The 14,418-nt window shown below is 55.4% G+C and overlaps 1 protein-coding gene across 2 annotated transcripts in view; it reads right to left on the bottom strand.

Moving 5' to 3' along the window:
• Positions 1–10,609, bottom strand: part of NFATC2 (nuclear factor of activated T cells 2) — an 85,000-nt gene extending 74,391 nt beyond the window's left edge. Inside the window, exon 1 of one of the 2 annotated variants that reach the window (XM_077187301.1) lies at positions 10,375–10,609. Coding sequence is in view for 1 of the 2 variants with exons in the window: in XM_054644321.2 (XP_054500296.2) it covers positions 3,700–3,859 (160 nt within the window). In the remaining variant the exon portion in view is untranslated. Of the gene's footprint in view, positions 1–3,699; positions 4,051–10,374 lie in introns of those variants that run through there. The other variant, XM_054644321.2, reaches the window with a different exon arrangement.
• Between the last annotated feature and the right edge of the window lie 3,809 nt (positions 10,610–14,418).

Raw genomic sequence — 14,418 nt, 5'->3', positions numbered from 1 at the left:
CCAGTCCAGAGCTTCTTTGCATTTTTCAAAAGCTGAGTTGTCTGTTATTTACACTAACTGCTTGGAAGCTCCAAGTGAGAGCTGGTTTCCTGAGTGAAATCTGGAATTCTCTGGGAGATGTGCATATTTGTTTCCTTATGGCAGTGCTGAACACTGCCTCCTGTGTTCCTGAGCCAGCCCCAGGACCCAACTGCATGCACTTTCAGTTTTTTTCCTTTTAATAGCTTTGCATCTGGGAGAAGAAAAAAAGGAACGAGGCAAATTATTCAGGGCTTGACACCTACAAGACGTGGCAATATCCCTGGGAGCCTGTCTACATACAAACAAGCATTTGGAAGAATATTAATATTTATGGATGCTCCCTGCTTCCCCTCCCTACACTACACACACACAGACCTTGTAGATCCATATCACCAGATGCAGTCTCAGACTCTAATGAGCTACACAAGGGCCTGAGCCTCCAGAAAATACTCCTTCCTATCTGCATTCTTACCTGCTGTCTCAGGGTTTCATCTGGAATCTCATTTAAACACAGCTTTTGTTTGGATTTGCAGAACACCCCTCAGAGCATCAGCTCCCAGAAGGGTTGAGCTCAAGCATTAAAAATGATGTGGCAGCTTTACCTCTCAGCAGATCATCCCACAGTGAGCCCAGCAACCCCAGGGGAGCTGCTGGAGCACAGCACTGTCTGCAGCTCAGCATTTTGTCTCTCAGCAGCCAGAAACAGGTGTGAGGGAAGAGCACACCCAGCAGCCATCAGAACTCACTCCTCTGGGAGCCCTGCTTGTAGGAGCTCATTTGGAAATGCTCATTAGCTCACCTGGCATGTTTGAAATGAGCTAAAATTTGGGCTATCACTGATACCACTACCAACACCTGCACAGGAACTCTGCAGGGAATGCACCTCACACTTTTGTGCTCAAAGGACACCGAAAACATCCTCAATGGCCAAATGAAATCACAGCTTCCACCTGAAAGCAGGGCATGCCTTGCCCACACTCCCACATCCTGTTCACCTGGACAGGCCCCTGAGTTCAGCAGATGTTTTTTGTTTGCAAATCCTGAGAAGATTGCTAATTAAAGTCTGGCAAGTAAAGGTAAAAAGCACTCTACAGCACCACTGCTTTTGGAAATGGCTGGCTTCAAGAGGAACATCTAATATTAACAATATTGACTGCAGGGTTTTTGTTGACCCTTCTTTTCCCTGTTGCTTTTATATCAGTCCATGGCACACACAAGCACTACTGAATGCCAGACACTTTCAGGAAGGATATTTCTGGCATCCCCATGACAACAAGTTGTGATATAGGTCCTACTTTTAAAACAAAACTTTGGATGGACACTGCCAAATTCCAACCTTTCAGAAAATTGTTTATCAGGAATAAACGTTCACCCCAATCCATCCCTAGAGCCCAAAATTTACGTTTTCCTGTATTTTTTTAATTTAAAAAATCCCTTTTAGGGTGCTTATAGAATTGCAATTTCAGGACTTGTCATGAGCAGTGGGTGAAGCAGCCCAGGCTAGGAGGCAGGAACCAAATGCAGGAACCAGACTGAGGAGCTGGGACCCACTCCTTTGGTTTTGGTTCCACTTTGAATCCTGCCCTGCACAGGACTGTTTGCCCAAGAGCAGTTCAGATGAGGCCAGGACTGCACATGAACAATGAGCATCAGTTACCAGCAGCATGTGGACAAAGCCCTTGCTCAGAAATGGACCATTTTCTGCTCTCATGTAAACACGCTTTAATCTTTTGTACATTAAAGCTTGCGGATGTATCCTGGATTGCTTACAGACTGGAGCTGCTGCCTTTTCAAAGCCAGGGAGAATGTTCTCCAGATTACAATGCTCATATATATGGTTGGGATCTTTTTTTTTTATTTTAATGCTAATGATTTCCATCTTTGGAACAAAATTACTACTAATTATGGTTTCCAGTCATTCAAAAGTGAAGAAAGCAGGCTCAAGAAGGAAGTTACTTCTACAACAAGCACACGCTGCTCCGCATTTATGTGGTTTGAAGATTAAACTTTCTACCCCCACCTACGTATGATTATATTCTGTAGAACTTCCCACTTAAGGCTTCACAGCAGCACTGTGTACTGTAAAGATGTGAACACACCAGCATCTGAAGCTTTCACTGACATTCCGTGTATTTTCATTAAAACCATTAACCCCTCCCCATCGTGGATTTATTGTAGCTTATTTTGATCTACATGAAACCTTGAATGAAAATTCAGCTTTGTCCACCTGCTGGCATGAGCCATCCCCAGGCAGCTTTGATGCTGGTGCACATCTGTACACTTAAACAAGGACAAAGAGAATAAAACTCAGCAACAGCTCTCCATTTCACTAATGACACCATGACTCAGGCCTCAAAGGTCTCCTCCTTCAGAGGAACGCAACATCTCTGAGATGCCCCAGGGAAACACCAGCTCTCCACTGAGCAGAATCCAAACCAGTGAAACCAGTGTATCTTAGAGACAACATCCCAACAAATCATTCCTCTGGGTCCTCTCCTTCGGCTTTGTCTTGTTTACACAAATCTATACTTTATGGGAAATATTCCTGTTTAGTACCAACAACAGACAGAGCTACCATTTAGAAAGTCAGGGAACACTTGCCACTGCACTTTAAAGTACCACAGCATAAGCCCAGAAAGGCAGAACAGTCTGCAAACCTTTCTCTTTTTTCTCAATTTTAACTTAAGCTGGTGCTGTTTGTCCCCAGGCTGGAGCCATGGCTGCGGGCGGCAGCTCCGAGGGCTGTTCGGGGCTGGCAGCAGCTCCGAGGGCCGTACAGGGCTGACAGCAGCTCCGAGGGCTGTACAGGGCTGACAGCAGCTCCGAGGGCCGCTCAGGGCTGACAGCAGCTCCGAGGGCTGTACAGAGCTGACAGCAGCTCCGAGGGCTGTACAGGGCTGACAGCAGCTCCGAGGGCTGTACAGGGCTGACAGCAGCTCCGAGGGCTGTACAGGGCTGACAGCAGCTCCGAGGGCTGTACAGGGCTGACAGCAGCTCCGAGGGCTGTTCGGGGCTGGCAGCAGCTCCGAGGGCTGTACAGGGCTGACAGCAGCTCCGAGGGCTGTTCGGGGCTGGCAGCAGCTCCGAGGGCCGTACAGGGCTGGCAGCAGCTCCGAGGGCTGTACAGGGCTGGCAGCAGCTCCGAGGGCTGTTCGGGGCTGACAGCAGCTCCGAGGGCTGTACAGGGCTGGCAGCAGCTCCGAGGGCCGCTCAGGGCTGACAGCAGCTCCGAGGGCTGCACGCCCCAGCGCTCTGGCTGCCCGGGAGCTGCCTGGGCACGGTGCGGGGGTAGCGAGAGCCCAGCCGGGCTGTGTCGAGCGCCTCCCCTGCCCTGCAGCAGCGCTCACTGCCGGCTACACGGCCCCGGGGACAGCGGCGATGTCCCCGGCCGGACCGACACCGCAGCCTGGCTCACACCGAGCCGCTGGGCTCCATCCCGGCTCACACCGAGCCGCCCCGACACTGCAGCCCGGCACACACCGAGCCGCTGGGCTCCATCCCGGCACACACCGAGCCGCTGGGCTCCATCCCGGCTCACACCGCGCCGCTCGGTGCAGCGGCCCCGGGCAGGCACCTGCCGGCCCAGCGGCCCCCGACGGCCGCGGCCCGGCCCCGCCTGCCGGGCCGGCCCCGAGGAGCTGCCGGGGGCTCGGCCGCCCCGGGCGGCCCCTCACCAACCTTCGATCGGCTTGTAGTCGTAGTCGTAGTCGAAGAGGATGGAGAAGTCGAGCTCCTCCTGCGGGCTGTCCGGCCGGGCCGGGCCGGGGCCGTGCCCGGGGCCCCCCTCCTGCGGGCCGGGGTCGGGGCCGGGCCCGGGCCCGGGGCCCGCGGCGCTCATGGCGGCCCGGGAGCGGGGCTGCCCCGAGAGCCGCGACCCGGCGGAGCCTCCGGCAGCGAGAGCCGGGTGGTCACAGCGGGGAAACGCAGAGAACAACGCGAGCAAACACCAAGAAATGCCCTGGCTGGGGAGGCTGCGGCCGGCGCGCTGCCCCGACGGCGGGTGCGGGCGGCGAGCCCCGGGCGGCACGGCACAGCACAGCACGGCTCGGCTCTGCACGGCACTGCTCGGCCCGGCACAGCACAGCACAGCACAGCACAGCACGGCACGGGCGGTAGCGGGGCAGCTTCCTGCTCCTCGCAGCCACCTGCGCCGGGGCCGCCCCCGGGGAGGAGCCGGCACCGGCCCGGCAGCACCGCACGGGCCCCGCGCCCTCCGGCAGCAGCACCGGGATAACGGGGCTGCTCCGGCTCGGGGGCTCCAGAAACGGCACCCTTGGCCGAGCATCTCCGCCCTGGTGCCCCTCGTCGGGTGTGACCGGCTGTGTACCCCAGCCCCTCTCTGGAGGGCTGCAGCGTCCCCGCCGCCCCGGCAGCGCGGCCGTGCCCCTGCCCGCTCCGGGCTTCGCGCATCCCGCGCCATGTGCTCCGCTTGCAGCGGCTGCTGAGAGCACAGGACAGCCTCTCCTAGCTGGAGCACCTTTAGAGGCACCGGGCCCGCCGTGCACAAGGGCTCTGTTCTCCTCCTGCCTCGCTCACAAACAGCGTTTCAGGGCATGGGCGCTCGCCGCGGTCCCTGCTGACCACGGCCGGGTGCTGCCAGCTTCCCCGGGTCCCCGCGGCACCTCCACCACATTGACTGCATTCATCCCATGTGCCCTGGCCCTGCACAGGGTGCTGGCCGCTGCCCCCCGACGGCCTCCTGCCCCTGGGACGGCTGCTAGCACCAGCAGTGACTTCACTCGTGGGTGACTGGGGACCCTGGCTTTGTGTGCTCAGCCATCTGTGGTTGCCTCGCTTACCTGTTTGTGTGCTGCCCTTTATGAGTGTGCAGATGGCTGTCATCGGGTCTGTGAGTTTGAAAAATGCTCCCAGTCTGTAGACAGGGCAGGGAGGAAAGGCAGAGGGACCAAGATCATTAAAAAAGTATTTTGGTGTTTACTTCAGCTTGTTTTTATTTGCTAAGCCTGTCAGCACAGCAGCATTAACTGCAAGACAAATCTTTAAGTTACGTTACTTGTCTAAGGTCACAGAAAGTCTGTTTTAAAGCACACACGAACTAGAATCTCTGCAGTTGGGTTTATAACCTACTGCCTTTCTCATTAATGTGTCCAGCCAAGTAGTGACAAATCATTCTCATCACACCCTTTTGCTCATCCAGAGAACAAGAACTCAGACTTTCCCTGTAGTTTGCAGTCAGGTTCTTCACTGAGTTCTGAAGAAGCCCAGGACTGGCAGGTCCCTGTGTGAGCAGAGCCACCACACAGGGCTGGGGCTGAAAGGGCCCTCAGGGAGCAGCCAAACCTGCTGGGAGGCTGCACCAGGCCAGGTGGGCAGCACTCACACCAGAGTCAGGCCTTGTGGCATTAATTTGTTACTGGAAGGTGCCAGGGGATAGGGAAAAGTGCCTGTCAGAAAGGGCAGGTGAGCCTGCAAAGAGAATGTTCACTGAGGCATTCACAGACACTGCCAGCCCTTTGGGGAGCCTGTGCTGCTCTCTCTGAGAGCCTGGCTTCTTCTGAATTGTTTAAACATCTATTAAATTGGATTGTTTGTATCTGTTATCCAGTGATCCTAACCCTTTGCTGGTCTTTTATCGTTGCCTCTTCTATTTAAAATTCATTAGAAAAACAAAATATACTTGCTGATCTTGGCTTAGCACTAAAGAGAGCTGTCATCCTCACAGCTGACACCACACGGAGCACGACTGGAGAGCATCTATTGGATTAGCCTCAGAAAGAAATGACACAAAACTCTGGGCTTTTCAAGTGAGATACAGGTGATTGGCAGGAGGGCATGGGGAGACGACCCTGACTTCTGCTAAAGCTCTATCCCATCCTTTGCTTCCCATTAGGCATGTGAAGCTTCAAATTTATCCTCAGCTACTCGTGTGATTAGTAATGCTCCACAAATGGAAAATGTACCCTTGGCTTTCCAAGAGCAGCGTGTCACTGCTGACACACGGAATCGTCAGCCCTGCCTCTGCCCAGGAGCGAGGGTGACAAGACAGCAGTGAGAAAAGTGCTAGAGAAACATAGGAATTAGCTCAGCTGATAGGATTCAGGGATTTTTGCCCAGCCTGACAGATGTCAGGGAGCGGGAGGCACCGGGCTGTAATGCAGTGTGTCCCTGCTGCTCCTCCCTGCAGGGCACACCAGGACACCGTCCCATAGGGGCACTGCTCAGAACCTACAGGAACAGAGCTCCCACACGCTCTGAGAGCACAGGGATGTCAGCTGGAGCGCTCTGTGGGCTGGCTTTGCACCCACCTGTGTGTTATTGCGAGCAGAAATGCTACAAATGCACAAAACATAGATCTGGCCTAAATATTGGAGGGGCATGAAGCTGCTGGTAGGTGTGGGCAGCTGCAGAATCCAGCTCAAGTGACAGCTGTAGTTTTTGGAGCCTTCCAAATGCTGAGTGGAGTTTAGTTTAGATCCAAAACAGGCTCTTGAGCCCACAGTGAAAATAAAACATTATAAATTAAGTTTTAGCTGTTAATAACTACATAACTGACAAATACTGCCCACAGTCTGTCATTAATAATTAGTGGTGAAGGAAAGGCAGGGAAGCTCCTAGACTTGAATAGACTGTGGGCTCTTCAGCCCAGCATATACACTCAGAAACATCAAAGAAAAAACCCAGATAATGTGACAAATGCTTCCCAAAGCTTGATTTTCACTAGGGCTGGAGTGAAAGGCTGGAGTACAGTGATCAAAGATCAGAAATACTGCTTGGTGTTCCTAAATCTCAATCTTTGTCGCATCAGAGCCTTCCTTTCCCTGAGGATCCTGCATGCATTTCCCCTGTGTCAGGGTCATGGAGAGTGGTCCCGGCTCTGCTCAGGCTCTCAGCAGCCACCCTGAGATCCAGGAGTCAGCTCTAGCTCTGGGGTTTTTCTATAAAGCTGTTTTCACGAGCCAAGAAGGTGTTTGAAGGGCTGAAGCAAAGCCTGTCCTTGGCAGCATTAACAGAAATTGCAGCCACGTATGCTTGCAGCAGGCTCCACACAGAGCAGAGCTGGAAATCACTGTGCTGCCATTTCAGGGAACTGCAGGATGGGAGCAGGCCTTTTCCACAGACTTGGATCCGTGCTGCCCTTTGGCAGGGCTGTGCTTCAATAAAACTTCAGAAGAATGTGAATACTGGACTACCTAGGTGCTGGGGGACGGGGAATCCACAAACAAAGCCACAAAGAGCACTTCTAGTGTGATACTGACTGGAGTTAGAGACTGCTCCACAGATTTCTCAGTGTTTAAATGCACTGCCAATGTAACTTCTCATTTACTATTTTCAGTTTCTACTTGTACTGCCCCACTGTATTCCCTGCACCAATAATTTCACTAATGCAAGGGAGCAGAGGATGCTCTGAGGTGAAGAAATTCTGTTTGATCTCAGAAATGTCTGTGCTAATTATTATTTGTCCCACATGATACATAATTTACTCTGGACCTCTAATACTGCAATACTGTCACATTAAACTTTTTAAAAGAAAAAGAGGCAGAAAAAGTGGATTAAGAAAGCTGCATGTCTATTTAGCTGCTAAACCCCAAAGAAAATATGAGTCAATGCTGTCTTAAAAATCTAAGTGTTCTAATGGTGTATGTGGCAGGCATTAGAAATTTAACAGGCAACTAAAACTTGCACATGGACTTAATCCAAGCTCTTTAAAATGAGCTCAGCCTGTGAGTGACTGGTTGCTTGGTCTGGAGAGTGGGGAGTGTTATTAGAGAAAAAAAAGGAGGGAGAGAGAAGGGAGAAATATCTGGTAGCTCCTTTGAGAGGCACAGGCACACACACTACTTTTCAATTTTGGGGTCAGCTTGAGTCAGAGATATTACCCCCCAATTTCAAGCTTAAAGTGGTTTGGCAAGAAAGGACAATGGAAAAATTGCTCATATCTCCACGTTCCCATTAAGTTCTGAAGTCTGCTGGGCAAACCAAAGGAATGCACATATCATAGTTTTTATAAAAAATAGATTAGACCAGTAGTGGAAAAGAAGTTCTAGGATATTATTATCCTTGGCTATTTTTTTAAAAATGAGTGATGAAATTTCACTCAGAATATCTGCTGGAATATTATAAAAGAGTGCTCCAGTTCTGACAGGGTCCCATCTGTGAATGTGATTCCTGCCCTGCACGAAGGACTCTGGAATCATTTGCTGCCTGTGGCTGCTGCCCCACAGGACAGGCTGGTGGAGAGAAAGGTCGAGTGACAGAGAATTCCCAGCCCTGGGACCCCAGGGTGGCACAGGGACCCAGGGGCACCTGGGCAAGGTCTCTGCCCTGGCTGGGACTTGCTGAAGCCCAGCTCAGGGAGCAAAGCCACCGAAGCAGCTTTTTGCTGGCAGGGTGTTTGTGCAGAGCCCTCATTCCTCATCCTGAGCCTGCTCCAATCATAAAAGGGGATAAGGGCTTAAAATTATTAACACATCATCATTTACACACCCTGCATTAGTAAGACTCTAACACTTTGTTGTGGGTGCAGGAATCCTCCCAGAGGCAGAGACTGATCCCAAAAATGCCATGTATTATTAACCCCTTGCAGTTTCATGCTGCTTTTTCCTTGTGGAAATGCTGGGAGCAGCCTTGTGACACAGAGGACAGTCAGGGGCAGGGACTGCTCCAATCTCTCCTGCACCACTGACGGGAGCAGGCATTTGCACAAGGCAAAAACACATTCTGGGCCCGGGAGCGTGTTCTCTCTGGAGCATCTCAAGGCTCTCTGATTGCACTGCTCCACTGGCTGCTGTGCTCTCAAATATTCGATCTGGAAATAAAAGATAAAATGAATGCTTTTCCTTCTGGGTGTGACTGCAGGGCCCTGGGGAGAGCAGAGCTGCCCAGCACTGGAGGGGGTGTGGTGCTGCCCCCGCTGCTGCCCTGAGCTTTGGTGCTGCTGTCCTGCAGAGCAGGTGAGGTCCCTGGCAGGAGCACGAATTCTCCTCGTTCCCTTTGCTGCCCCGCAGAAAATAACTTCCAGGGGCTGTTGTGAGAGTGACTAAGAGCAGCTGGAGCGCTCCAGAGAGAGGGAGTTTTGTCTGGAGAAAGCCGAGGAGACACGAGGCAGGGCAATGGCCTGATCTTAAGGCGGTATAAAGCCACTCAAGAGTCTTTCCATTGGCTTGTCCGAGAATCGGAGCTCTCGGATGATCCCCTTTGGGTGTAGGTGTTAACGAGTGTGTTTTGGCAGGTGCCCGGGGAGCTCGCTCCGGCAGGAGAAAACAAACAGCGGCTACCAAGGGCCCTCAAAGGCGGCCGTGCCGCGCTCGCCGCGTCCCCCGGAGCCGCTCAGCCTCCGCGGCTCTGACTCAGCTCCGAGCTGCGCTGCCAGCGCGGGCGGGGGAACCGCGGATCCAGGATGGAGCGGCCAGATGGAAGAGCCCTTCCCTTGTACCCCTCCTGCCCCTGTCCCGCAGCGGCAGCGCCCGGCGGGCGCAGCGCTCCGAGCGCCGGGGAGCGCCCGGGCTCGCTGCTGCTCGGCCGCGCTGCGGGACGGGGCTGCGGCGGCCAGGGCTGCCCCGCACCGAGCATCCTCCGCCCGGCCCGGAGCCGCCGCCCGGCACGGCCCGGAGAGGCGCCCCGTGCCCCGTGTCCCGTGCCCCGTGCGAGCCCGAGCCCCTCCGCCTCCGCACGCCCTGCCCTGCCCTGCCCTGCGCTACCGCAGCCCGGCGGGGCAGCCCGGAGGATGCCCGAGGGAGCCGCAGCATCCCCGAAGGCTGCGCCGTGCCCGGGCTGGGGAACAGCCGCGCTGCGGAGCGCCCGGTGCCGCGGGCCGGCGCTGACAGCGGGGCAGGCTCCTCCTCTCGCCGCGCTCAGCTCTTAACTCTTAACTCTTAACTCTTAACTCTTAACTCTCGCCTCCTCCTGAGCCCCGCACGCCGCCCCCAGCCCCGACCCCCGCCCGCCGCCCGGCCCGGCCGCGCCCCCGCCCCGCGGCACCGGCCCCGCCGGGACCCCGCGCACCCGGGCCCGCAGAGCCGAGCCCCGGCCGGCCCCGCTGCCGCCGCCGCCGCCTCCGCCGGGCCCGGGCAGCGGCGCCGGCCCCCAGCCCCCGGGCCGGGCAGGCGGCGCAAGGGTTAAGCGGCCGGGTTAGTCAGAGAGACTCCTGGGGTGATGGCTTGGATGAGGAGAGTCCCTCTGGCTGCAGTTGAAAGGAGGCTGCTCCAGACGGATTTGTATCGCCGTGGCGGATCGCTTCAAACCAAAGCAAACCTAAAGGCAGCCCAGTCCCTTCCCCGAGGGCCCTTCTGGCCGCGAACCCCTCCTGCCCACCCGCCTGCCAGCGGGCCCGAGCCGCGGGACGGACAGAGCGACACACACACAGCGCCCGGACACGCAGCACTCGCACCCTACCTTGATCCATAGACCTCATGATGTGGTGGTAGTGTACCAGCCTGCAGGCAGTTTCTCGCTGCATCAGGAATTTAAAAAAAAAAAAATCTATATCAGAAAAAAAAAAAATTTAAAAATTAAAAAAAAAAAAAAAGAAGGAAAAAAAAATCTCCTTTAAACCATCTTCAAGCAGTGCCGCCCGGACAGAGGGAACCCCTCTTGCTCGCCTCCTCAGTAAGTGTTTGGAGGTGCAAAGAGGGATCCGAACTGGGCTGAGCGTGTTCCTGAAGTGAAGTCAGTTCTCTGCTCTGAGATGAGGGTTACTAGAGAGGGAAAGGCCACTTCCTTCCCTGCTCCGAGTGTTTATAGTCTTTGAATGCTGTAAAATAACGGGATTCCCTCACTGTTTCCTCCTGTTTATCCCAGTGCCATGGAAACCCCTGGATCGGCTCCATCTCCCAAACTGAGGGCTTTCCTGCAACTTCACACTCAGGAATCCATGACGTCTCCCAGCTCCGGGCCAAGGCAGCTCTGCGGCTTTCTCAGTCTGCAGCACAAGCACTTAATTGTTGAGCAGAAAGTTAGAGAGCGAGTAAGAAAGAAATATGGATGATGTTAAAAATCCCAGTGTGTGCTTTTTAAACAAAACTTGCAGGAACTGCAAAGCCTTTCAAAGCAACGGGGCTTCTGTGCAGAAGTTTTCCTTCTTCCCAGCAGAGACAAGCTCAGGCTGCTGCTGCATTTACCTTTGAATAAATCATTCAGAAAAGCGAAGTCCCCAGCTTATATTTATGTCTTTTAAATTCAGCAGCACTCTATTAATACCCATCTTGTTACTGGCACAGCTTTTGGCTTCTAATTACTACTGGCTCAATTCTTCATACAAAGACGAAAAGAAAAATTAAGAATCGGTGAATTTGTTTAGTGGCATTGCACAGACCTCTCTCTGTTCCTATTTTTAGATCAATTTAGGAGAGGAGCAACCCCATGGATTTCCACTGATACACGTGGAGCTTAGCAAGAACGAAATAGCCAAGGAAGCCTCCGAAACCAAGACAACCCGTGTGTGTTTACATGTCCGATGTATAAACAGGAAAATAAAGCAAAAGAAAACAGGAAAATAAAGCCGGGGATGTCATGAACTGCGGCGGTCTCACAATGTATGGTTTTCACTGCTCTGCGAGGAGCATCTGCCTCTCTCTGGGCGCTGGGCTCGCTGTCTCCGTGCGACTGCACTTGCACAGAGCTCATTCCTGCAGGGATGCAGAGGTCGCACACATAAAGGATTCCCCGGGGAGGAGGCAGCTCTGGAGCCCCTCGGGGAGAGCGGCCGGGGTCACCGGAGCCCCGGTGAGTCACGGCAGCCGGGCTTGGCCGGGGGAGCGCGGAGGGCGGCCTGGCACCCGCCCCGCATTTCCATTTTTCACTCCCTCGCTCCCCAAATCGACTCGAAGGAGGTATCGCAATCAAACTTTCTGCTGCTCGCGTTTGTTGTCCCGCAGGCTAGCAACTGCAGCAGCCCAGGGAAACTCAGCGCACCTCACTTTCCTATCCTTTGTCATCTTTGGACACGTCGGGGCGGAAATCCCTTCCCCGCGGGCCCGTTATGCAACCGGGGACCCCGCTGGCCACGGCTCCCCCCGGGCCCCGCGGCGGGACCCCCTCGCACCCCCCGGGTCCCTCCCGGGAGCCTTTTCCTCCCCGGCCGCGGGGCTGAGCCTCTCTCCCGTGGGGATGCTCCTGTTGAGCCCTGGCGCGGCGGGGCGGGGCCCAAAATTGCACCGGACCCTCAGGCTCGGACCTGGAGGCTTTTCCCTCCACAGCCCTCTCGGCGAGCAGCTTCGAACCACGCGAGAGAGTCCCGCAAAGCCCCAGGCGGACCCGGCACAGGGGGCACACCTGGGCTCCCTACACCCCTGGCACAGGGGGCACACCTGACACCCCCCCCCGCATCCCCTGGCACAGGTGGCACACCTGAGCTCCCGCACAGCCCTGGCACAGGTGGCACACCTGAACTCCCGCACAGCCCTGGCACACCTGAGCTCCCACACACCCCTGGCACAGGTGGCACACCTGAGCTCCCGCACAGCCCTGGCACAGGGGGCACACCTGAGCTCCGACACACCCCTGGCACACCTGAGCTCCCACACACCCCTGGCACAGGTGGCACACCTGAACTCCTCGCATCCCCCTGCACAGGTGGCACACCTGAGCTCCTACACAGGTGGCACACCTGAGCTCCCCGCATCCCCCGGCACACCTGAGCTCCCACACATCCCTGGCACACCTGAGCTCCCTGCACCCCTGGCACAGGTATCACACCTGAGCTCCTGCATCCCCCCGCACAGGTATCACACCTGAGCACCCGCATCCCCCGGCACACCTGAGCTCCCCGCCAGCTCTGAGCGCATCCACCGCCAGCAGCAGCGCAGTCACAATCACCGGATTCCTGTTTGGGAGCAGTGAAGGGAAACCGAGGTTTCCCAAAGCTGCTGCTTTGTGTGGAGAAAAAAACCCGATTTTAATTAAATACTAGTCGGGAGAAATAAGAAATTAGCCCAGCCTGCAGCCCCGCTGTGCTCTGAGCAGTGCCCCCAGTAGCCCCAGTCAGAATGGCCCGGGGAGCACAGGGGGCAGTGGGGACGGGCCTTGGGGCGATGGGGGCACTGAACGGAGCCGGGAAGGGGCAAAGCGGGGCCGAGGAGGATGAGGGGGGGCACAAGGCGGGGGCACCCGGCCAGGGGGATCCCGAGCGGATTTTGGGCCACCCCGATGGAAAGCTCGGCCTGGAGCCTCCCACGCGGAGCTGCCGGCCCCGGGCACGCAGGTTGGCTGCCCTAGGCTGCACCGTTTAAAAATACAATGTCTTTCTTTTAATAGCCCGGGTTGATCGGCTCCCGCTAGTTCACATGACAGGCTTTTCCTAAAATATCTTCTTCCACTAAGTTTTTTCCAACTTAAAACTGCTGAATCCTGCTACCCAAATTAAACTCAGTGCAACACGAAAAAAAAAAAAATAAAAAAAAAAGAGAAATAAATAAATAAAGAAGTGAAAGAGGGCTGGCGGCTGCCTCCGGACTAGCATTCCCCAAACCAGCATATGACACAACTGTAAGATTTCCAAGGCTTTTGGAGAGTTCAGCGAGAGAATCGTGTCCTCCACTGGCTGCAGCTTCCCCGCTGAGTTAAACTTTCCTGACGGAACCTTTCTCCATCTGGCCGCGGCTCCAGCGCGTTGTGAGCGGCCGCGGAGGAGAGGGGGATGTAGTTCAAGTCTTATATAACTGTGCAGGCTGGATGCGGGGGCAGAGACTTTCCCTAGAAACGAGAGATTTTTATATATATATAGTTATTTTTAGCTTCATTTTTCAAAGGAAGGCCAAATACCTCCGACTTTCCTTTGCTTTCTTATTTTGGTATCACTAAGGGATTTTATTTTTGGAGGTAGGGAGCTATTAATAGCTAATATTTTTAGCTATTTATTCCCTCTTTAGGAGAATACTTCCTCTTCCTTTTAGGGGCACATTCTGGACTGCATCCCTACCCCCCAAAAACCAACCCAGCTGCCCCCCACGCCCGTGGCAGCCTCTGGGATGTGCCCAGCATGTGCCTGGCTTTGGGGCCAGGGCAGAGATGCATCTGCTGGCCCCGACCCCAGCGGCTCCCCGCCTCGGGGGGAGGATTTGGAAGCTGAACTTGTCCCCGGGAACGGCCCTGCCCGTGCTCACCCCGGGCTCACAGCCCAGGAGGCCGAGCAAGGAGCTCTGTGCCCGGCAGAGGAGAGCAGCAGAGGCACGGGGAGAGCTGCAGGAGCCTGGGGAGAGCTGCAGGAGCCTGGGGAGAGCTGCAGGAGCCCGGGGAGAGCTGCAGGAGCCCGGGGAGAGCTGCAAGAGTTTGGGGAGAGCTGCAGGAACCCGGGGAGAGCTGCAGGAACCTGGGGAGAGCTGCAGGAGAGACCAGGGAGAGCTGCAGGAGCCCAGGGAGAGCTGCAGGAGCCTGGGGAGAGCTGCAGGAGTTTGGGGAGAGCTGCAGGAGCCCGGGGAGAGCTCCAGGAGTTTGGGGAGA

Source organism: Agelaius phoeniceus, chromosome 17 (genome assembly GCF_051311805.1).
Source record: "Agelaius phoeniceus isolate bAgePho1 chromosome 17, bAgePho1.hap1, whole genome shotgun sequence".
Taxonomy (NCBI): domain Eukaryota; kingdom Metazoa; phylum Chordata; class Aves; order Passeriformes; family Icteridae; genus Agelaius; species Agelaius phoeniceus.
This window is presented reverse-complemented; position numbering and strand designations above follow the sequence as displayed.